The sequence below is a fragment of the Macrosteles quadrilineatus genome, unplaced genomic scaffold, assembly GCF_028750875.1.
Source record: "Macrosteles quadrilineatus isolate MER2022 unplaced genomic scaffold, UCM_ALF_1.0 Scaffold_3__2_contigs__length_128488019, whole genome shotgun sequence".
NCBI lineage: Eukaryota > Metazoa > Arthropoda > Insecta > Hemiptera > Cicadellidae > Macrosteles > Macrosteles quadrilineatus.
Window position 1 is genome coordinate 38,056,557 of NW_026542596.1, and position 25,876 is coordinate 38,082,432.

At 33.5% G+C, this 25,876-nt stretch overlaps 1 protein-coding gene across 1 annotated transcript in view; it reads left to right on the top strand.

Annotated features, from left to right (window-relative positions):
* Positions 1 to 25,651, top strand: part of LOC128989849 (gamma-aminobutyric acid receptor subunit alpha-2-like) — a 36,521-nt gene extending 10,870 nt beyond the window's left edge. Inside the window, exons 3-12 of the mRNA XM_054411927.1 lie at positions 4,864 to 4,931; positions 6,481 to 6,701; positions 9,238 to 9,320; positions 10,279 to 10,413; positions 20,148 to 20,300; positions 20,910 to 21,070; positions 21,161 to 21,227; positions 21,817 to 21,900; positions 24,838 to 24,975; positions 25,446 to 25,651. Coding sequence (XP_054267902.1) covers positions 4,905 to 4,931; positions 6,481 to 6,701; positions 9,238 to 9,320; positions 10,279 to 10,413; positions 20,148 to 20,300; positions 20,910 to 21,070; positions 21,161 to 21,227; positions 21,817 to 21,900; positions 24,838 to 24,975; positions 25,446 to 25,651 — 1,275 coding nt within the window. The 5' untranslated portion in view covers positions 4,864 to 4,904. The remainder of the gene's footprint in view (positions 1 to 4,863; positions 4,932 to 6,480; positions 6,702 to 9,237; positions 9,321 to 10,278; positions 10,414 to 20,147; positions 20,301 to 20,909; positions 21,071 to 21,160; positions 21,228 to 21,816; positions 21,901 to 24,837; positions 24,976 to 25,445) is intronic.
* Positions 25,652 to 25,876: the final 225 nt, after the last annotated feature.

Consider the following 25,876-nt stretch of genomic DNA (forward strand, 5'->3'; position numbering starts at 1 on the left):
TATACAGTTTTTGTTCTCCGCAGTAGCCTTGGAGGTCTAATTGTTCGAAACTATGTCCAGCTGTGTAATCATTGTGCTTATAATAAAAGCTTTCACTCAATAAAAAAGGTCCTGCCTTTTAACAGCTGGACTTAGTGACAAAGCTACACAAGACATCACACACCTTCCTACACCCACCCTTTATTCATATTTGGCTTAGAGTAAATGGTTAACTCAAATAGAACTGGCGGTTTTCCTATAATATGTTGAAAATGTTGCACCAAGAGAGGAATGAGAAGCAAACATGTGGTCAGCGGCAACAGACGCGGGAAAACTCTTAAGGCACGCGAGAATTCTCGTCATGTAGCCGTGCTGTCCGGATACTTCACATTTCATATAGTTTAACACATTAATTCTTAAATATGAAATTCCACTTAAATACTTTAGAGTGATAAATTAATAGATAGGCGATAATGGTTTTGTACTACTCGAGTTTTAGTATTCTTTCTTTTTATTGTTTTCTTTTTACATAATTAACTGTATATACTCAACGACAATGAACACTGTTAGGTGATGAATGTTGGTGAAGAATGAATGTGACGAGTGGAGAATATTAGTATTCCTGTCCATATAACTCTTGGAAGAAACTTTGACTCTTTCACTCAATATACAAGACGACTTTGACATCGTAGACTTGAGTATATAGTTGCTTTCTTTAAGTTAGAAAATAAATTGAATTTTAACGTTACTATAGCACGAATTGTAAATAAATTATAACATAGCATAAACTATTCTAGTGATTTTCAGGAATGATAACGAGAAGTGAGTTAATAAATAAACATTGTTATAAAATAAGTCTATGAGAGTGTGATACAATTGAAATGCCAGTTTATATTTTATTCATACTGTCATAGTTCAAGGAAAATTCAAAGGTTGCTATAACTTAGGGCCTACAGCTGTTCTTTCATTTTTGCATGATTTAAGTGCAAACGAAATTTATCTGTTATAGACTGAAGATTAATCTATGTAGGCTACATTACTTAAGCGTTTTCTGGGTTACATTTTTCAGCCATCCCATTCAACAGATTTTTCACAATTGAGGTGCCGTTGAGGTGCCATTGTAAAGTTAATGATACAGCAGAGGGACGATGAATGGTAAATTAAAAAGGTGATTTAATTTAGGGCTTCGCCCCTCTAGATTTGTTTTTTTAAGTCGGTTTTATAGATTCAGGGGTGCTGACTAACTTTCTTTATAAAGTTTTTAGTTGTTAATTTAAATCACACAGTTTCAGTTGAATGTTTATGGATAGGCAAACAGGAGACAAAACTGTTTATGAAAATGGATTATAAATATGATAATTTTTGATGACTGTAACCAGATCGAGGTGAGTAAATACTCTTCACATTGTAGTCTAAAAGGAAAAAAATAACTCATCGTAAATCAGTAGGTTTATTCACGTAAAAGCGTATCGCATTATTAGTTTTACCTCTAAATCAAACACTATTACAATGCACAATTTGCGGACGGGTCCCCTAGTAATTTTTAATTTCCTTTATTTAATTAACCAACAGTAAGAACCTTATTTTAGATATACTAAAAAGTATTTATGTTTATAAATTGTAAAACCCAAAACCCAAGTGAATTTTAAAAAGTTAGTTCAGTGAACTAACGTTCATACTCCAGTATTCAGAAAACCAACGTTTTATTTTATTACTTGTAAAGTTGTTTTTACTTTAAAATCCATAACAATTTGTTAGTTGAAAGCGTACGTTGAGGAACCCAATACACGTCTGGCATACTTGGATGATATTCAACTGTATATTGAGATCGGATTATCTGCTTCTGTGCCATTCACTTCTTGACTGAATCCATTCCTTGGTAGATTCAGATTGCAACCGAAGAAACTCATCGCAATACATTCTGATGCTACAGCATGTTTATTTTTGTTAAAGCATATAGCTATAGTTTAAATGTTGTTATTTTCTAAAAATGCTACAAAACAAACATAAGTTTTCTATTTTTGCACATTGAATGTGCTGTAAAATTTGTTCAAGGACATAATTTTATTTTGTTTATTTGTGTTTGAAAATTAAAGCCGTTCCTAGTATTTAAAAAAATTTAAACGGCAAACCGTTACAAAGGAGGTTTAGAATATATTTCTATTTCTAATTGCATGAATGACAACTGTTTGATTAGGATAAATTACAACCAAAACCAGGCTAAGGATCTAAGGGTACATAATATGTACTTTTTTAAATCATAAAATATGTTACTTAGTATTTCATAGTATTTCTCATGACGTGGTAATTATCATAATACTGGATCTTTTTTCACTAGCAGTATGCTCTTATAACTTAAATCACTACATGAAAGCATTTACAGTAAAATAAAGATATACATTATATCTTGTTGCTAAATTATAAGTAGCCTATTTTGTATTTAAAAACATAGTAGATGTGGTTCACACCCTATTCACAGATGGTACATTAAAACAAACTAGATGTCGTCCAGAGGTCGAAAACTCGACCAAAAATATATATGTAATGTACAGACTTCCCTATTTTCGCCCCACGCTGTAAATAAAACCTGTGTTTGGAATTTCTTTCATTTGTTTTGATTTTCCGTTTATATTTCGTTGTTATTTCGTAACCAACATGGCAACCCATGAGGCCCATGTTAACTTTTTTCAAATTAAAAAATTCATTTTTTGTGCTTATTTTTGAGCATATTTTAATTTAAAAAGGCTATATGCACATCTACAGGAAAATATCTTTATAACAGTATGCGTATATTTTCCCAGCGATGCACACGAGCTGAGAAAAAAGGTTTTAAAGAAACATGCTTGCCATTAATATATACGAGAGGTCGTCCAGTGGTCGAAACTCGACCAAAAATATGTAATGTACTCACTTATCTATTTTCACCCCACACTGTAAATAAAACATGTGATTGGAGTTTCCTCCATTTGTTTTGATTTTCTGTTTATATTTCGTTGTTATTTCGTAACCAGCATAGCAACGCATAAGATCCATGTTAATTTTTTCAAATTTTTAAACTCATTTTTTGTGCTTATCTTTGAGCCTATTTAAATTTATAAAGGGATTCTGCGCACCTACAGGAAAATAGCTTTCCAACGGTATGCGTAGATTTTCCCTACGATTCACACGAGCTGAGAAAAAAGGTTTTAAAGAAACATGCTTGCCTATTAATATATAGAATAGATAGATTGAAGATACAGTATCTATATATACATAAACATTATTATTGTTTGTGTACAACAAAAAGTTACTAGAGGTCGTCCAGTGGTCGAAACTGAACCAAAAATATGTAAGTTAACGTACAGACCTCTCTATTTTCTAGGCTGTAAATCAAATATATGATTGGATTTTCTTCAGTTTGTTTTTATTTTATGTTTATATTGTGTTGTTATTTTTCACCAGCAAGGCAACCCATAAGGTCCATGTTAATTTTTTTAGAATTTTAAATTCATTTTTTGTACTTATTTTTGAGCCTATTTTAATTTATAAAGGGATTCTGCACATCTACAGGAAAATTTGTTTTCAACAGTATGCGTAAATTTTCTCTGCGATGCACACGAGCTGAGAAAAAAGGTTTAAAAGAAACATGCTTGCCTACTAATATACAGGGTTAGTAAAAAGTGTGGAGACCCCCTGTTATTTTTTTAACGGCCCATACTAGAAAAACTAAACTCGGCACACCATTATGGCATGTTATGAAGTACTTTTTGGGCATAACCGCCACTTGGTGTTCATCCCCAAAATGGGAGATTTTGGGGGAAACTCAAAAATTTCAAAACAAAGACCCATCGAGTTACCCCCCATTTAAAAGGTCCTGGTAAAAGAAAATCAACAACGCAAATTAGAGGTCTCTATCTGAGTTTAGTAAAAATTGGCAGCCAATTGAAATTCTCATAAGTTCCCAAACCCAAAATGGGGGATTTTGGGGGAAACTCAAAAAATTTAAATTATAAGCCCCATCGAGTGACCCCTCATTTTAAAGGTCATAATAAAAGAAAACTAACAACGCAAACTATAGGTATCTATCTTAGCACAGTAAAATATGGCAGCCAATTGAATATAAAATTGCAAGTTGTTTCCGATTTCTAAAGATTTCAATCAGCTTCCATTTTTTACTGGATTGAGAGAGAAACCTCTAGTTTGCGTTGTTAGTCTTCTTTTACCAGGACCTTCAAAATGAGGGGACTTATCATTTAAAACTTTTGAGTTTCCCCCGAAACTCATTTTGGGTTTGGTAAGCAAAAGGCTATTAGGCTTAAAAAGTACTTCATAACATGCCAAAAGGGTGTGTAGAGTTTAGTTTTCCTAGTGTGAGCCGCTACAAAATTTACAGGGGGTCTCCAGACTTGGAAAGCTGTAAGTTAAATTTAACTTCTGAGAATTTCAATTGGCTGCCACTTTTTACTGGATTGAGATAAAGACCTTTAGTTTGCATTGTTGGTATTCTTTTACCAGGACCTTCAAAATGAGGGGTCACTTGATGGGTCTTTGTGTTTGAAATTTTTGAGTTTCCCCCAAAATCCCCCATTTTGGGGATGTACACCAAGTGACGGTTATGCCCAAAAAGTACTTCATAACATGTCATAAAGGTGTGCCGAGTTTAGTTTTTCTAGTATGGGCCATTAAAAAAATAACAGGGGGTCTCCACACTTTTTACTAACCCTGTATAGATACTAAACCAAGTTTCAATAAAACAACAATTAACAATGAATGCTTACTCAATCACGGATATATTTTCCAAACCATATGTATTGTTTGTTTCAGCAAACCTTATTATACACAGAAACAGTTCAATTGAAATAATTTGTATTACACATTCAGCACAGTATAATTATATTTTTTCAGGAGAACCAACAGTTGTCAAAACCAACATTCTGATCCGCAGCATGGGTCCTGTCTCGGAACTTGATATGGTGAGAAAACGTTAGGTTTCATCTTGCTGACTTTTAAGACGTTACTAGAATCATTGTAGTTTATTGATAGTTTTGTGAGTTTGATCGGGACTAACAATTTGTGACCATAAACACTAGACAAGCCTGTTATTTACGGCATTTATAATTTTTTTCTCTTAAATTATTGATTTTCCCAACTTGAAATAGTACAATAAAAGTTTTAACAAAACAAAATATATTCCATTATTACTAAATATAGTGGTTTAAACTGTGCCTTTATATTGATTTTTATAGGAACAAGCATTCAATATCAATTAACTAGTTGAGATTTAAATAATCGTTTTCCAGTAAAAATAATTGCTATATCATCTGTTGAAACTCGCTGAATATTTTGAACTAAAATAGAGTGGTATTGAACTAATTGTAATATGTTCTTGACAGATTTTCATCACACAATCTATATATAAAGCCAAAAGTACCCATGAACTTTTGAGAAAACTACAAGTCACACCCCCATAAACCATATACTTAAAATGTTCGTCATGACGAGAAACCTTGCGCAAAATTATCCATTATTTCATAAGTTGCCCTATAAGGTCGTAATTGCTTTCCAAAGGGAACTTTCCATTTACCTAATGTTAAAAATACCTCAGCTGTTATTATTTGTTTGTGTTCTGCTTTGTTTATTTCATCTTAACTTAACCAATCAATAGTTTTACCTAACCCGCCATGTTAAACTTCCCTATCCCAAGCGTGATGTATACAACTTCCTTACTTCTCGAGTGATGTAAAGTTGAAAAAAACTCACTCGGTGATGTAATGAAACCCATTTAAATAACATTGAGTGGATAACTTAAAAAATATACCTCTATGGAGCCAACGACGTTCAACGCAAGAAATCAGCTGTGTCTGTGTGTTTGAATTTTATTGTTATGCTTTGAAAAATTTTCCTAACCTAGCTTTTGTTTGTAAATGAATGTTACCGTTAGAAGATGAGTGAAATTGATAATGAAGCATATTGCTCGTAACCTCCTGAATATTGTCGGGTCAGGTAAAATCTTGTACGTTACACGTTACGCAAGAGCGTGTTTACATCACTTCGGTGAATTATGCAACTCGCCTTCGCTCGTTGCACAACATTCACCTGCGTGATGTAAAAACGCTCTTACTACACTTGTAATGTAAATAGCTATTATTAATACCAATGTAGTAAAATGGGGTGGAGAGCCCGTGGGTAACAGCTAGTTTTCATCACATCCATTATCAACAATAATACCATTGACGTCATAGGGTTTTCTCCAAATTTGTTTCATGTGATGCACAATTTCCCCATTACTATAGTAAGAACTGATGTAGCTAAGAACCAATCAAAAAGCTTTGGAAGAACTCACTTCTCTATCTAAGTTGTTTTTATTTTGAATACAAGTTTATTAACTAGGAAAATAGAATCCTCTTACATTTGCTGTATCTTATGCAAGATTAAGTAAAACAAATTATAGGACTTGAAAACTTTGACAAACACCTCTTATAACTTTAAACGACACGTCACAATATTATAAACATTTTGCAGGAGTACTCGATGGACTGCTACTTTCGTCAGTCGTGGAGGGACTCTCGGCTCAGCTACAAAGGACCAATCGAGAACCTCAGTCTCAGCATCAAGATGCTGGAGCGTATCTGGCGACCTGACACATACTTCTACAACGGCAAACAGTCGTACGTGCACACCATCACTGTGCCCAACAAACTGCTGCGGATCACTCAGCACGGAGATATTCTTTACTCAATGAGGTGCGTGGTTGGCCAAATGTTTAGACTACTTTGAGGTTTACAAAACGTCCAGGTGAACCTTTTCTAAGGTAGACCAGTAGACGCATTGAATTTATTCAATAGGTAGTTGAAGCCAACATTAGTTATCTACTTGTGAATTATGTAGCATATATTATGATTGTTATTTTTCTTCAGCTATTTACTATCTTTTTGTTGTAAATGACAGATCGATCTAAAACCAAACATAAATCCTTATCGTCGTATCTTTTACCAAATTTAAAGATCGAATTTCAGTTTCATTTCCAAGCAAAAGAGAACAATGTTTGGAAAAGAGCAAGTTTCAATCTTGCTTAGCGCATTATCTACCATTATACATATTTTTCCCACGTTCAAACTGCCATGTGTCATGTTATCACGGTTGTGTATTTATTATTGTAAAAATGGTTTATCTGTACTAATATCTTTGACTGTTAATAATATAAATAGGCAATCCATCCCCATTGTTGAGGATAATGGAAAGAGATAAAAACCGCAAGGTCAAAGGCGCCGCAGGGTTCGGTTATTGGTCCCATTTTGTTTTTAATTTTAATTAATGGCATAAGTTTCAATTTAGCTTGTAAGAATTGTAAGTCAACCATTTCTGCTGATGACATCTTTACTTGTTAACTACAGAAATTTAGATGGTATGGAAAATGTTGCCAACTCTGTTTTTAAAAAGGAATGTTTGCAGTAAATGGATTGTTTTTAAATTCTCAAAAAACATAGAGGTTATTGGTGACCATGAAAAAGATTCATGTAAACCATCAATTTGTTCATGATTATGTTATGAAAATGGTTTAACGTTACTTTGTATAAAATAAGACTGTATGCATATCGACTTTGTAGACTAAATAAGAAATTGTCCAGAGTTGTACATTTGTTGATAAATCTAAAAAGACATGTTTCCTGTAAATACTTTTTTGAAAGTGTTATCAGGTATGATTTGATAATCTGGGGTAGCGGAGATGGAATTAAAAAAAAATTAACAAAACAAAAAATAGCTGTTAAGAGTTTTTGACGGACTCAGAAAAGTTAGCCCACTGTAGGCCACTTTTTGTCTCATTGGGGAATCAAACTAGGTAAATATTTCCGACGCCCAACTTGCCTAAAACGTCCTAGACGTTGTAAAACTGTTCCTAGACACCACCACTACAACTTTCTTAAATTACTTTTTTGTCACCGAGGCTTCATTTAATTTTAAATTTGGATTTTTAATAAGAATTTCCCATAAAACCCCGTAAAATAACGGAAAAATAGGATTTTCTCGAAAATGGCCCAAACGATTTTCTACAAAATTTTGTATGTTATGGTCCTTTAAATTCCGAACAAAATGATACAAATCCCATTTCTGTCAAAATTATGGTTAAAAAAATATTGTCACTTATGTTATTTTCCTTAAAAAAAAAAAAAAAAAAAAAAAAAAAACGAGAAAAGCTATGTTATGGTCTTAATAATAAAAAAATAAAAAAAAACAACACCCCATTGCTGTAACAATTAAGGTTCAAGTTATTGCAACTTTTTTTGTTTTTATCTATAAAATATCATATTTACTCTCACCGCTTACCCATGATAAAGGTTGTTGACAAGCTTATGGGAGAAAGTATGTGTCAGAATGCTGATACCGTTTATTTTATTTTTATTTACTGTGATATTTACATGGTGAGCTGTAGGTAAAGATTCCTGACGTAAGTTCAGTAGTTAGCCTAGAGTAAAACTTATCAATTTTATGTGAATCAATAGGTATACCTATTGATTCAAATAACAGTCTATATAGACTGTTTTTTGCTTTGCTCAAGTACCCTATGTTGTGTGATTCTTTTTTACCTTATTGGCATTATATTAAAGTTTTTAAAATAAATAAACATTTAAGTAAGTGTTTCATTTGAAAATCGCATGAGTACAGTATTTTCATACATGCATCAGCGTCTCATATAATTCGTACTAGGTGGCCTTATAAGTTAGCCTAGCTTCCAAGAAAGATATTTTTTACACTAAGAGGTCCAATTGAATTTTGTTTCTGAAACCAAAGGCGGATGTGTAGCTATTTTATATTACAGATTAAAAAATCTTATTTTCCTCTTCAGTGTCATCTCCGTTGCAAAGCACGGGTACAGCAGCTATAGTAACTTATAAATAAATAATTATTTATTATTCATTTTTAAAAGAAGAAATGAAGAATATCATTGTTCTAATGCAGTAGGTCAATAGGAGGGGGGAGAATTTGCTATAATTGTGTCTTAAGCATAAGAAATTATATATTCTTGATTCGACCAACATTACAAACACATCTCTTTTCATAAAAAAAAAAAAAAAATTTAAATAATGTTTTGTAAAAAAATCACCAAAGATATTTATTTACCTTTTACCGAATTATAGTTTAGCTAATACGTTAAAATAATGTAAGCGTTACCATTTTTTTTAAGAAAATGAGATTTTAAAGTATGAGTGGTTGTTTATTTAACATTTCACAAACAAGATTAACCTGTAACTTGTAATGTAAAATGCTGTTTATTTTCAGACTGACGATAAAAGCAACATGTCCAATGCAGCTTCAGAGTTTTCCTATGGACTGGCAAAGTTGTCCTCTCCTTCTTGGAAGCTGTGAGTTTTATTATTTTTATTATTTATTTATTAATATGGATACAATGTATTTTTTTAACCCAAAATTTAAAAAAAGATTACTAACTAACTAATATATTAAGTATATTAAAATTGTCTTGAGGTACAATACACTAAACAGGTTCAAACTCATTCAAAGTTTGTACACAACATTAGTCTAAGTATATTCTTGTGAAATTGAGTCCTCCCTATATTACTATCTTAAACTGTCAAATTTCCCAAAACAATATTTTTAAAGGATTCAAAATTTATTTCAAGAAAACATTAAGCATGGGTTAAGAACCTAAGTTATGCTACTGCTACGAAATTCAAACAAAACCAATTTAATAGCACATTAAAACGCTGGCTCTAGGACCACGGGTGCATGGTGCCATTGTAAAAAATAATGGGCCTAAGGCCACAGCTCTAAAAATGGGACCACCTATTCCAAGTCTTTACTAACCCGTTTTTTAAAATCTACTTAACTGGTTTACTATATTGGCTTAGAACCCCGTCTCACTTATATATCACACAGAGTTCTCTACCCCTCTAAAAACAAGCACGGATCTGAAGATTTTATTTAAAGGACAACAGGGTTCGTGATTACTTGATCTTTAGTGGGATTACCATAAATCTTCTGGCCCAACCCTGGACACTAATCAATAAGACTGTTATGACCCTTATTCAAAAAGATTTAAGTTTATTTAAAAAGTAAAACATATTTCAATAATATTAAAACCATTACAAGATTTTATCATTGATATTTCCAATTAAGATCGAGAAAAAACTGGTCATTACCCAAATATGAATTAAAAGTGAAAGTACAATGAAACTAGATGATCTGTGTTGGTTTGGGACGGACTAATATCAGTTTTTTTTAGCCCCAGAATCAATTATTGAAACCCTCGTGTGTCGTAAATGTCCCCTCGTGTTAGTTGTCTACTGATGTTTCAATGTTTAGATGCCTACCCGTCCCACCAACTGCAGTACCAATGGCAGAGTGCAAAAGCTGTCTCATTCTCTCCTGGTATGACTCTATCACAGTTTGATCTGATGAGCAGCCCTCAAAGGAACTTCACATTCAAGCGCAGAGAAGGTATTTGCAGAGGATACCTGTGACCTGTGATTAATTCAGAAATATTTTTTTTCTCCTTGATAAAAAGCTACTAACACATAAAATTATTATTGAACTTGGAGAGCTGTTTTGCCAGTAGAAAGTTGTTGTCAAATTTCAATCTTCATCCAAAATTCGTGCATATTTGTTGCCCATTTAACATCAGAGTGTAGATAAAATCTCAGAAGAAAGAAAAACCTGTGGAATTCCAAAGTCTAGAATAACATTTTAACAAAAGACTAAATTTCTTCAATTCTCAGGGTATTAAGACGTTAAAGAAAATATTTATATTTTCCTTTTCGGTTAACTCACTAAAAAGGGTTAGTTCTTTTACTTTCTCCCCCTATACCATAGTATATGGAGAAAGTATTGTTTTCGTCAAAATTTTCGAGTTTGAGTTTTGAGTGGATATATTCGTTTTGGGTCCCCCTGGACCCAAAAAAGTGGTTTTCGAAGTGATGTCTGTGTGTGTGTGTGTGTGTGTGTGTGTGTTTGTATTCACCGAATAGTGGCATCCTTCACAGGCACACGGCCGTACTGTGGCACCTTCAAAAATTGTGGCACCTTTTTCAGGGTGCCACAGCTAATTCGATCATTTTTGAGGTTTTCCAGCATTATTACGTCGTTTAAACATCACATGCCACAATTGAGTATTTTTGAACTCGTTGATGTGAGTTTAAGTAGCGCAGATACACACCGAATTGTGGAACACGAAACCGTACAGGTAGCTAGCGCGCCTCGCGCCGTCCGCCGGAACTATAACTTTCCAAATGCTACGTTGCCAATTCTCGCGCCAGCCTACACTCGAAATAGTGGCACCATGCCACAATTCAGTATATATCAACAGTGTGTGGACAGGATGCCACTTAATGAGTTGTAGAGCTTGAGCAGTGTGTAGAACAGTGCAACAAGCAACTAATAAACTAATAATACTATACTGCCACGTACTATAAAACAATTTAAGTACCATAAATAATATACTTTTGCTCCGAGTGCTGAACAATGTTTTACATGACAAATAATTTGTGTAGTAAATAATAATTTAAATTGATTTTACCTAACCCGCCATGTTAAACTTCCCTATCCCAAGCGTGATGTATACAACTTCCTTACTTCTCGAGTGATGTAAAGTATCAAAAACTCACTCGGTGATGTAAAGAAACCCATTTAAATAACATTGAGTGCTTAACTTAAAAAATATACTCTATGGAGCCAACGATGTTCAACGCTAGAAATCAGCTGTGCGCTTGAGTGTTATTATCAAGCTTTAAAGTATTTTCCTACATAACCTAGCTTTTGTTAGTAAAAGAACGTTACTGATAGAAGATGAGTGAAATGGATAATGAAAAATATTGTACGTAAACCCATGTTTATTGTCGGGTCAGGTAAAATCTTGTACGTTACACGTTACGCAAGAGCGTGCTGTTTATATCACTTAGGTGAATAATGCAACTCGCTTCCGCTCGTTGCACAACATTCACCTGCGTGAAGTAAAAACACTCTTACTACACTTGTAATGTAAATAGCTATTACGCAACCATTAAAAAAATTGATTTTTGTTTACAAACATAAATTGGTAACGTAGTTATTTTGTATCAATTGAATGTGTACACTGAAACAATAACAATGTTTGAGGTTAGAACGCTATATAAGTTGTCCTAGACTGTTTTTTTTTTATCTTACAAACTATTTCGTGCTGATACATCTATTTTTTTAACATTTTAGTCATGTTGACAAAATATTTTGCAATTACATTTCTGAATCAGTCAGTAAAGGTAGATTTCGATGCATCATTGCTGAAAGTTATGTTTTGCTTCTCACTCTCAGAGTATTCCAAAGACATCTAATGTTTCAATCCATGTTCAAATGTTATATGAGGTAAACATATAACCGAATCAATTAAAGTACTTAAATTAAAATACATATTATTATCAACACGCATAATCTAGTTCAGATTATAATATCATCTCACAATCATATTTGTAAAACCTACTGTGGTGTTTCAACCAGTCCCCACTAACAAAAGCATAAAATGAAAGGTCCTAAAGAGGCTAACATTGAGTCATAACAAAAGTAGTTTAAAAGTTGTAACCATGATACTGTAAATAATTTGATATTGTTAGATATTATACGATCGTTTTACAATTTTGTCAATCTATCTGTTACTTTCATACAAATGTATTTTTATTATTCAATGTTTTGTTTTGTAGAACCTTTAGTATTCTCAACTTTATTAATAACTAGTAGAATACCCGTCCTTCGTACGGGGTTGGCATATAAGTAGAACATGATCATTGCAGTGATGGGAGAGGAAACGGTTTAAGAAAATATGGTCTTTTAATTTATACGGTATCCTATAGTGTAGCACACATATACCTATAATAAAAGAATGTGTTTAATGGTTTGCACTGTAAACGAAAACCTATCACAATAGTTCCAAACATGTTAATAGGGCAATTTTCTAACATATTTTAGTGAAATTATAATCAGGCAAACGGGAATTCGCTCAGTCTATAGGTTTGCTGGGGCAGGGGGATTATATTACTGTTTACAAACAAATAAATCAAAAGAATATACCTCATAACTCAGGATAAGGGCCTAGGTTGATAAGGCAATATAGAATGTTGATTATTTCCTATATCCATCGAATGATTTCTTTTACAATGAATTATTATAAAAATAAATAAATATTATTACAACAATTCACAAAATTAAGTATATTTAAGTATAATTAACAAACAGACTCAGTATAGTTAGATCATAAACAAATGAAGTACTGTAACTGAAACAATCCTATAATAATGAAATTACATTAACATATGGTTTGGCAGCTCCTTTAGGTAATGTTAAATAATGTTTACATTCAGGCTAGTGACATCATTATTTTAAATTTATAATCCTTACCCCCTCTGTTCTAATATTCGTGCAGTATTTAATAAGGTTTGAACCAGCTGTGTTGAATTGTGAAATCAAAATCAATTTGACAGTTAGTTAGTTCTGCTTGTTTACATTTTTAAACTTACTAGGTTTGTTCTTTGTTACCATGGATACCATCAATCAATATTTACTTTTAAATCTCTCATCTCAGATTTTTGAAAGCCCACGGGGCAAAGCCCTAGGTGAATATCGAAGCGGCAATAGTTCCATATGTATCCTCGGAGCTGTAGCTTCATTTGTGTGCAATTTGAGCATAGTCGGATCAGTATTTTTTGAGATTAGCTCATACAAACACACACACAGACACCCCCTCTTCTTTATAATAGTATAGAAGATAGATAGATAGAATATAGAATAGAATAGATAGATAGATAAACCTATTTCAACGTACAATATCAGTTTTAGGAAATTCCTAGTAAGGTTGTTAGAAGTATATTGGCATCCGTGAAGTTTGTGTAATTTTTTTAAAAATCACTGTGGGATATATTTAACTTCACTTATTATTTATTTAATATGTTTTTCTTCTTGAATTCTCAGTTAACTGGGAGGTGGAGCAAACAGTTTGTTCTAAAATGAACTTGAAAATTTTAAACAATCTTTTTCTGTTGGTTTACTTAAAGTATATAATGTTCTACTATGAATGCAAATCTTTAATATAGTCTAAATTTCCAGTCCCACCCTAAAGAACTATGATATTTAACAGTTGAATCTTTATAACGTATAAACACATTATTTTTAATCGGTCATCAAACTGATTCTTGAATTAGTAGTTGCAAGAGTACGCAAAACTGAAGAGAGTCCTTGAAAATGCTTGTGCAATGATATAGTTTTAAATTATAAAAGAAACCCTTCAAAAAATTGTATTAACAGGACCAGAGGACCAATATGCACATGGTATTTCATTTGTATAAGGCAAAAAGTTCAAATCATATTAACTTATGATTGCCAATAGATTTTGGGTTTCCTTAAAACAATTATATAAAACTGTCTGCAAACGTCAATAAAACTGATTTTATAAGAAATTGTAGATTCTTCTGTTGCCCTGTAGGCGACCATATCTTAGTTTGAACAACGTCATCTTGATTTTACATTGCTCAAGATACATAATCGACACATAGGCTTTCAAAAAAAATAAGTAAAGAAAGTAACTAGTGATGGACCTCGCAGACATAGGAACAGTCTAGACTTGCCTCTTACTGACGTTTTCCAAACGAATATAGAAGTTAGATCTACATTCTTCATTTTAGGCTTGAAATAAATTTGTTTGTGGGTAAGAGCGAATGAGTAAGCATGAACAATAATTTTACCCTTCTCCCCGACACGCTACCATACCACAGCATCTTACTAGCAGAGCTCAAGGTCATTCATTGACGTAATTGTAATAAACTAAATTTCTGACTTCCACCCCCCAATGTCACCAATGGGCCCTAAAGGTTGGTATGTAACAATTCATGACGGTTGAACAATGGCCTTTAAAATACGCTTTTAATTTGTTTCCTAGCGTTTACCGTATCTTACAAAAACTTGTTGGGCGAAAGAAAAATTCTAAAAAGCTACAAATTAATTTATAATATATGTATCTATATCGTATTAAAGTGTGTTAAAGGTTTAGCGTTTGGTTTACAATGTAAAAATTTTCAAAGTCACAAGATGGTTTCTGAAACTCTTTATACAACTCTCCTTTATAAAAATTAAAAAAAAATATTATCCAAGAAATTGAGCTCTTTAGCCACAAAATCCACAGTTTTTTTACTTACCTGACGAAGAAATAAAAACAGTAGCAGCCGACGAACTTTGTTATGTCATATTTAAAAACTCATTTAAAAGTACCGACTTTATTTCAAGATTTAAAATAGAAAATATAAACTTTTGAGCTTTTAATTAGAACCAATAGTGTCCTAGACTAATTGACATCTTTCACACGAAGTGTCAACGATTTACCTTTAGTCTAAATGTCAAGTTATTTTGAAGCTGGACATTGAGTTTTGGTGCCGTTTTCATTGGCATCTACCACTTCTAACCTGCACTAAGATGGCGGACCTGGCTTCAACTGCTTGTATGTGAGTTATATAGATGTGCTCCATCTATTGGTCTTATGTGATCGTTGATTTAAACTAACGGAATTCTGATGAAAATTTGATCATGAATTATTAGCAGTTTTGCAGGGATGATTAACAATAGTTTTTTTTTTATTTGAATTGCTTGTTAGTTGGCAACAAATCTTAGAGATGTGTATACATTTTTTAGGACAAAATTGAATTGGCAGATGCCATGTTAAAGAAGCGTACTAGAAAAAGTTACTGTCGCCTCATCCAATTTTTACAGCAGTCAGCTGTTGACATGCTAGGCGAGCAACCGCGACAGTGAGGACGGGGAACAGCTGATTTCATGTTCCTAGTTGGCAAATTGTCTGCTAGCTACTAACGTACACATGCATAAGCCATCAGCGGTAGAACCAGTAGCCTCAATGAATATATAAACACTTGTGTTAAGGTTTAAATACAGTAGTCAATGTTATTACTGAATTTGATACTATACATATTGTTACTAATATATGAAATGGAGAAAAACGTTACCTTAAAAATACAAAATTTCCCAATTTATATCCAGACCTTTTTAAATAGCTTATAAAACAAATAATTTAGTATATCAAAGTGTTTATGGACGGTTATTGGTAACAGGACAAATTCAAAAATTGTAAATTTAAAATTCCCTTGTTATTCATATAAAGAATATTGTAAAATGTTGAAGTTTGCTTGTTTATGGATATATTTTGATCAAACTTGGCAAATTTATTCAAACAATTACAAAACTATTTGGATCATGAACGGTACTCTAGTTTTCCGAAGGTAGGACACGTGAATTGGAATTTTGGCGTTACAGGCACAATGACAGTAAGAATCAAACAAACGTACAGATATATACACAAGACTCGTTTCGGCTATCTTATTATATACAACGTAGAAATAACCAAACACTTCATGAGTCTACGCAATGTACAGACAAAACAGTAAAGACTTTATAATCTTATAACTAACTATCTGCCCATGCTTCGCAACGGGGTGAGAATCTTTGGGTCTCTAAATCCACCGTAAAAAAATTGTATATTTCGTACCTAGGGCCTACAGTGAGGTTTTGCCGACTCGATATCGGGTTTTAAGTTCGGGACGAAGTCGAGAACGTGAAACGATCGAGAGCTGCAAACCCATTTTGGCTCGTGGTACGAGCGCTATTTTTCACCCAAGTATGTTTTGCAATATAACGTCCCTCTTATTTATGTGAAATATTTTGAGGAATCAGCAAAATCAAAAATAACAATAAATAGTTGTCTAGGCAGCTGTGACAAAAAACAAGTCTATTGCAATGCCATGGATACAGCTTGTGCATTTAATATACATTAATGTTTTAAGTAAATAGGCGAACAAGTGATTTTGCGGCCCTAGGGATGTAAACCCCTGCTCGGTCCCCATATGACGATGACAGCTGGCATGGCCAGCAAAACTTAACTTTCAGCCACCAATATAAACCAGCTAAATGTATGTAAAACAGCTAAAAACATCATAGTGAGGTGAAAAATTCGTTACGCATACTTTTACATTACCATGAATTAATTATATGCATACAGAAAAAACGGAGTCATACTTATTGCGTATTTTAACGTAAACTAGTGGCTTGTAGGGACATAGTCCCTAAAAAGCTACGGAAAAGGAATTATTGTTGGAATATTTAAACAAACTCAGAATCAAATTATCTATATGTCAGGATAGGCCTAGATATCCCACTACAACATATCTTTTGTGCAAAAAAAACAAAACAGTTTGTTGTTTGTCTTTGTTTGCTTTTGTTGATAACGTTATGTTCAATAAAGAATTTGAATGATTCCAGAGGTTACCTGCTAAAGGCAGCAAACATGTTTATGAATAAATATTGGTTTATTAAGGTAGCTTTGGTTTTTTGGTTAATGCTGATAACAAGGCTTCCCCGATTGAAATACAGTATTGGAAATTGTCTTCGTCAAATAAGAAAAGGCAAAAAATGGTGTGTTGAGATACCCTACCCAGTTATTATTTCTAAGTCTATGCTCATTTTATAAAGGTTTAACAAAATTATTCTTAAGTAAAGGCATCCCATTGACAGAACTTGGACCTAAATTTGTTTGTGATCAACATTAAAATACCACTATTAGCCTAGTGTAAGTATGTGGTGTTAATCCTCCTAAAGGTGCGATTGATTTACATATTCTACCAAAAAAGGGCCTAGTCAACGTCTAATTACTAACTATTTTGCGGCTAGTTAGGGTTCCATTACCCAGTTATCGAAACTAATCACGACATAAATATTTTTGGTTCGTTTAAATACCTGTACGAACCTACTTCATCTCTATTCCCAAATTTTTTTCTAAGAGTAACCGTTGAGGTTATTCCACTTCATACAAAATATTGATTAAACACTACAATAAATCTCAAATGTAAATGTTAGTAAATAAAAATAAAATTGGAATAAATCTTATACATATGTTTTGAAATAAAAACAAAGAAGATCTTCTTTTAATCTTGAATCGTTTCTTAAATCTTGAAAACAATTTATTTCAACTTTGACATAACTAAAAAGTCTTGATTATTAAAGGTAACGTTATCCCTTTATATAGTTGGTTTTATATAGTATACATTACATTGCAGAATTGACTGGCAAATGAGTAATCCAAATGCAAGCTTACTTGCTAATGATAAAATCACGATCAGCTGGATTGAAGTAAACAAAAATCAGCAGTAAATGCCTTCTAATGCTATTCTTATGGAGAACATTGTACGTTGGTTATATCTAATTTTGTGTTAAGATTTTGGGAATTTCACTATTTTTCCCGCCGTCACCAGATAAAGACCTTTAATTTGAGCCCTCTCACGTCGTTCTACGACTTCCCAGTCGCCCACAATTTTGACGCAAAGAATCGGCTTACGTAATTAATATATAGATAGAATAGATTTCTTGTATATTCCCATGAAACTGATAATTTACCTAGCACATTAAGGCCTTTATTCCAAGTATCTCAGTTCGTAAACCATACATACAATGTGACGATAAAATATCAACAAAATAGCATGTAGTTTTATGTAATCCTCACGACATTTCATTTGGTCCATTGACTTTAAATCCAATAATTGTAAAAATTATTGGAGCTTTGAAAAAAACTTCATATAAAATCCTTACACTAATAAAAGACGACGTCATGAGCGCGGGAAATGAGCTACAGCGGCTAGGGCATAGCCACATGAATACAGAACGGAATGAAGGAACTAGAACGGAGAACTGGCAACAGCGCACGCGAGAAGTAGGGGGGGCGCACACACCGCTCAAGCACCACAACGCATTAGTGGCATCCTGTCCACACACTGTTGATATATACCGATTTGTGGCATGGTGCCACAATTTAAAAACTGGAATGTTAGATGTTAAAATGGAGTGTTCATTAAAAATATCGATGCAGACATGTTTCTACCACCTTCCTTCATCCACTGGTGGCCGCAGGTTGAAAGATGCCACAATTAGGTGTTTGCGAGTATTCGGTAAAACCCCGTATGTGTGTGTGTGTGTGTGTGTGTCTGTGTGTCTGGATGTGTACAGAGCTAGAGACTACACCTGTGGTCCGATTTCGATGAAATTTGGTATGTAGGTTCTAATCTATGGTATATCCAGGCGTTTTTTTCATTTTTTTGAAATTTTGATTTTTAATGGGGATTTTCCCATAAAAACCCATAAAAAACCGGAAAAATCGGATTTTCTCAAAAATGGCCCGAACGATTTTGATAAAAATTTAGTATGTTGTAGCCCTTTAAATTCTGAATAAAATGGTACAAATCCCATATCTGTAAAAATTACGGTTCAAAAGTTATGGTCAAATATGTTATTTTCCCATAAAAACCCCATAAAATAACGAAAAATAGGATTTTAGAAAAAAATACGGTTTTGATTTAACATAGTATGTTATAGTCCTTACAATTTTGATAGTTTTTTTTTTAATTTTTTCGAAATTTTTATTTTCAATAGGGATTTTCCCATAAAACCCCATAAAAAACGGAAAAATAGGATTTTCTCGAAAATGGCCCGACCGATTTTGATAAAAATTTAGTATGTCATACTCCTTTATAATCTGAACAAAATGGTACGAATCCCATTTCTGTAAAAATTACGGTTTAAAAGTTATTGTAAATTATGTCATTTTCCCATAAAACCCCCATTAAATAACAGAAAAATCGGATTTTCCCAAAAAAGGCCCGAACGATTTTGATAAAAATTTAACATGTTATATTCCTTTAAGTTCTGAACAAGATTGTACAAATCCCATTTCTGTATATTTACTCTCACCGCTTACACATGATAAAGGTTGTTGACAAACTTATGGGAGAAAGTATGTGTCAGAATGCTGATACCGTTTATTTTAAATGTTAAACAAAAAATATTGAGGTTATGATTGAGGAAAAGTGTGTCCCGTTCTGGGTATACAAATCATTAATTTTAAAACTTTGTACCAGTTTGTCAAACATTTTTGGTTGAGATTTTACCAATGGGGTCATTTTACCAATCTAGGTCATTATTACAATTGCTAAAACCATGATTTCTTCAATCTGAAGTAATGACATTGAGAGTAAAATTGGGGACCTAGTGTACTTCGTAATGTATTTGACTGTATAATTTAAATCGCATCTATACAACATAACAATGGTTTAATGCGGCACATCAGTTGTAGTATAGTAACACAGTAACACTGTTCATTTCTGTAGGAGAGTTTTCATTGCTGCAAGTGAACTTCAACTTGCAGAGGAACACAGGGTATTTCCTTATCCAGGTGTATGTCCCTTGTATCCTGATTGTGGTACTGTCCTGGGTATCTTTCTGGATACATCGGGAAGCCACTAGTGACAGGGTGGGACTGTGTGAGTATCCGTAGGATTTATGTTTTTATAGTTGTGGATATTTAGTGTATTACTATATAACTACCACTGTATCTGATGGTATAGTTGTACAATTTTTATCCTAGGAACGCTTTTGGGAGGTTTAATAACACTTAATAAGGTTTGAAGAATAACACTTAGGGATACATAAAATAAACGTTTAAAAGTTATCAGAAATATTGAAAAGTCAATACTGTTAGGGGTATTTCAAGCCACATTGGAAAGATGCGGGTGAAATGACTTTGAAGCTCTGTTACATACCGATCAGCTTATACACATGACGATTAATAAAAGATATGATGACCTCCAGTGTGAACTGCCAAAAATAGTTCAACCTGTTTATTAAAAATAAGACTATTTTAAGAATAAGAGTATTTATATTCCTTTGAACATAACAATGCATTTGGAATCGCTAATTACAGATCTGCAAGAACAATCACAACAGACATTCTATACAAATAAAATAACCAAAAAAGTTGCCTCGGAAGAGAAGAAATATTGGCGTATGACTGACTAGCTAAAGGCAAATAGATCACTTATTTGCTCGATTATGATTTCCAGGCTTAATATTTATGTTTCCTCCTGTTAAAGGTATCACAACTGTGTTGACCTTGTCCACCATCAGTTTAGACAGTCGGACTGACCTTCCTAAGGTTCGGTACGCCACAGCATTAGACTGGTTCCTCCTGATGTCTTTCTTATACTGTATAGCTACTCTGCTGGAGTTTGCCGGTGTGCACTACTTTACCAAGGTATGCAACATATGTTACCGACAAGTAAAATAAAATACACTATATTTTATCTTGTTTCTTTTACAGAAGCTTAATTTTTTTGCGTTCCAGGTGGGAAGTGGTGAAATCCCGGTGGACGAAGAAGAGTGGGAAGACGTCGGAGTGGATGAGGTAATTTGTTTTAAAGTTTACTCGAAATAGTAAAAAGTATTGTACAAAAGTATTCAACTAACAACATTGCTTATATGATAAATGCTACAAAATATTGATATAATTTACTAAATAACATTTAATAACTCTGTGACGTACGTTGCGATGCAGTTATATATATATTTTTTAAGACTACTTGCTCAAACACACAAAAGCAGACAAAATGTGATTTCAAGAGGTGTATCATAAAGACTACAATAGTTGTCGTGCAATTCTTTGCACATGAGTGTCAGTTGGAAACAGATATGCCGTCTTTTTGAACTATTTTTGATCAACGAAGTGGATAATAAAAGGAGTTAACACATCTGTGTGTATTCTGGAACATTTTAAATCTGTGATTAAAATATGATATGGTATCCACAATCTTTGAATGTTAATCATTTTAATGTTTCAAAAACTCACTTGGAATATACATCAACATCTACACCTACAAACACCAACATCTATCTGTCAAAGCAAAATCTAAAAACAATATTTAGTCTAAAATCAAATAACCGTAACCATATTTCATTTTGTACAGGTGGTAGGTCTGAGTGTAGGGATGGACCTCAGTCGAGCCCGAGCAGGTAGTGACACAGAGAGCCTCACATTCAGAGCTGCGCGTCGTCGCTCATCACTCATATGTCCAATATACAATGTAAGTCGTATTGGCAGGTACCGGTACCAGGTTCCGAACCGCTGATATCGCCTGCCTATAGTTTGTCCTAGGTGTGTTCTACCCGATAGGTCTTACAGTAGTATAACAAAATGTCATAAAGAATTGGGAGAATGTTAATGTTGGTGTCTAATTCAGAAGAATATATATTATATAAGGTACCCCCACTAAAAATTAAAAACTGTTACGAGTTATCAGGGCTAAAAACACCAATATATTAGATGCAAGACTAGTAGTATGTAGACTTGCATTAATCTAATTATTCATTTTATACTATAAAACCCTTTTAATTGGAAGTGGGATAACCAAGGTATCACTTATTTATGCAAGTAAAACACATAAAAAACTGCTGTAAATACACCTAACATACGCTGCAACCTGGAATTCAACATTTAAAATTACTACACTAGGGGGCGGTTTGGGAGCTCGGTATTAGCGCTAGTCCGCGACTAAATCCGGATATTTCCGGTATTTTAGGCTGCCGCCTCGAAAACGGGTTTGGGAGCTCGGGATCAGTAAGGCACGCGCCTAAATATTGTTGGTTTGGGAGTCAAGTAGACTTAGGCGCCAGCCTAAGAGATAGTCTCGGTGGGTTTGGGAGACCAATTTCGGGACTAAGAGATATGTTTTCGTCATAAAAATCAGTGAGTTTAGTCCCCAACTTTAGTCCTGCCAGGGGGCAGGTCTAAGTCGACATCATACCGGTATTAGCTCATTAGCAAGTTAATTGTTTACATATTAACTAAAAGAATGTTATATTGGAATTCGTTATTAAATTCCGAACATTTTCATTACTCTCGAAGTATATTTGATAAAACTTTTTTTTAGTTTTCTGTTGTTCAAAATAAAACGAAAATCTTGCAGAAAGCTAAATTTAACGAAAGATTATTTGGTTTTGGTTTTTTACTGTTAACTGCAATACAAATATGGACCCTAAATAGAATTTCTTTCAACTGAGAGTTTGGCTATAAGCACCCGTACCTTAATTATAAATATTTTATTAGTAAGGAAATAATTAGCAACCACATGCATACCCCCCACTCACCCCCTACGAAAGAGTGAAGAGATAGTAAACAAAACATAAAAAACTGCAAATGGCTCACAGTCATAATCGTTATATTTTAATTGCGTTGTCATAGAGCTCAGTTCAGTGTCATTGACCAAGTGCTAGTTACATCAAAATGGAGTACCTACTACCTAGATTATTTGGAGTATAAGAAAATATATACAGTATATCAATAACCCGCCACAGAAAACCTGCAGACTAAGCGAATTTCCAAATAACCTAATAGAGCTTTCAATGAAATTTATTTAAATAACTTTAGGTTTAACAAGCACCTGAAACTACCTACGGTGTAGGTATGCTGCTACAGAGAGGGTAATAAAGTGTGTTTTTTAACAAAATATTAACAGCTTTATAAAAAATAAATAAATTTGCCAAGTTTCATAAAAATATATCCGTAAACGACCACACTAGAACAGTTAACTTATTCTCCATAAGAATCACATGGGAATTTAAAATTTACAATTTTACCAATAGTCTCTGTAGCCAATAACCGTACAAAGCATTGTAAGATATTAATTTGTTTTTATACTCTTTAAACTACTCTTTACTCTTTAAATTACTTTTTAAAATATTTTAAAGAATACGATTTATGTTATAAGGGGTTAAAATTGAGAAAAAAACTATTTTTACCCTACCTATACAACTCCGGGTTCCCTTGGTCTGATCATGCTGGTTCGCGAACTCATTAAGGAGAATCGCGCCTAACACTTTCATGCTAAATTTTATCAAAATCAGACAAAAATTACTCAAGTTATCACGGTTATGGACGTATATATAATACATTTATATATAGGCTATACATATATAAAATTTTGAACGAACAGTGTTTTTGGCCTCTAGGGACATCAAAATGGAAAAGTTTATCGGTCCCGGAACTAAGTGCTACCTACGGTAATAGATACTTCCCTAGGAAAATTAGATAAAGAGTGTCATGTAAAAAAAGATTTTAAATTGACAACAATTTTTTCTAAGTACTGTATTAAAAGATTTTTTTTACATTTACCTTGGCTTCACACAATCATAACCTCCGCAATTACTTATTATTATTTTTTTTGTCAATACTGTACCCCTATATTGTACTGGGAAATTACTGTTTAATTTTGAAGCTTTTTATTGCATGAAACCGAGTTTCCGATGTTAATCCTATGTTGCTCTGTACGTATTTATAAGGTGTAGTACTTAAAAGACAACTAGTAGTACTTAAGGACAACTGATTAAATCGTAAAGTGAAAATAAAGTTAGATCTTAAAAGAATTTAATATAAACAATTACGGTTCTTCAGTCATTGGGATGTAAAACAACGATCTTACAAAACTACATTTTTGCAATGGTACAATGCAGAAACATACACCATAGTCTACTAATTAGCCACCATTGATATACCAAGATAAAATTGTATCCATCTTCAATAAGTGTTCATTTTTTGTTGTTGTCAATGGTAACGGGTTCTGCAATGGCCGTTGCCAACGTCAAAACCTGAATTCCCCGCGATTCCCTGTCCATCTAGCCGCGCTGCAACTTAGGCGCGACTATACTTGATCTACGACCATTTCAACTTAGGCGCGAGCTCCCAAGCCTGGTTTCTCGTCCGGGGACTAAAGTTAGGCGCGTTTAACACTAGGCGCGTACTAGCTGGGCTCGAGCTCCCAAACCGCCCCTAGGTGATTCTATTGGCAAGGGAACTATCATGTAAATTATTGTCAGAATTAAAGTTTAGTTGTACTAAATAAATCACCAAAATGTTCAGTATTAATTAATCCTGTTTTGAGTTCTCTTTTGAAACTCTAGGATTCTATTTCAAAAGAAAAAAATCAACATGTTTATAATGTTTCCAGGACCCAAGTATAGGAATGACAGGAGGTATAAGCGCATCTCCCAAAAGACTCTCTCTGTCTACAGTTGGCGCTCGAGTGCACACGAGCCGCACGACCGTCGAGCGCCAGACTCAGACTGAGAATCAAGTGCCAAAGTGGAAACAGCTCTTTTACTGTCTTGGTCAGAAATTATGCATCTTATTTTCTTTATTTTATTCCTATGGTTAAAAACGGAATATAACTACATAGTAGTCTATTGATAATTTGAAATGGTGGGCCAAGAGCAAATAAATTTTAAATCATCAAGAGAGTTGAATAATTATCAACGGGGAAAGATAAACTATTTGAATGACAAAGAGTTTATTTTTTAAATAGTGTATATAAGGGACAGAACTTTACAATTAAATATTTTATTTTAGGTTTGCAAAAAACAACAGCTTATTTTTTAGTTAGCTACTAAAAGATTTGTTACATTTTATTTGTTTTTTTTTTCAATTAATTCTTGCCTCATCAATGGCATTATTTAAGATGAACTACTGTGCTAATAGGATGTATAAGTATAGTTGTTATGACAGGAAGGAATCCCTCCCTTCGAATTGTAGAGACTTTGGGTATACTTATATTCTACAATTAATTATTGACATATTGCAGTGGGTTACGAGAACTACCGCAAGCAAAGAGAGCGGGAGGCTACGAGAGAGGTACCCAAACACGTCAACAGTGTGTCGTACATCGACCAGGCTTCGCGCATTCTGTTCCCAACGTCCTTCGCTGCTCTCAACCTCGCCTACTGGATGTTCTACGGCGCTTCGCCTGAAGACTTTCAATGGAAAGACCCTATGTCAGTTAGCCATTGAACACAAATTTATTGGTCTTTTTTTCTTATTTTTTAGAGAGAGCTTTGAGTAATATTTTGATCTCTAAGCACTTTGAGAAGACATTGGAAAGAAAATTAGCTTTGCCAAGCACTCAGGGAGCTATTATAGTAAATTGGTTGATGTCAGAAATATAGTAGAATTCCAACCATCTGGATCCCACCAAAGGAAAAATAAAGATGTTACCAGTAGTAGCCTACTACTGAC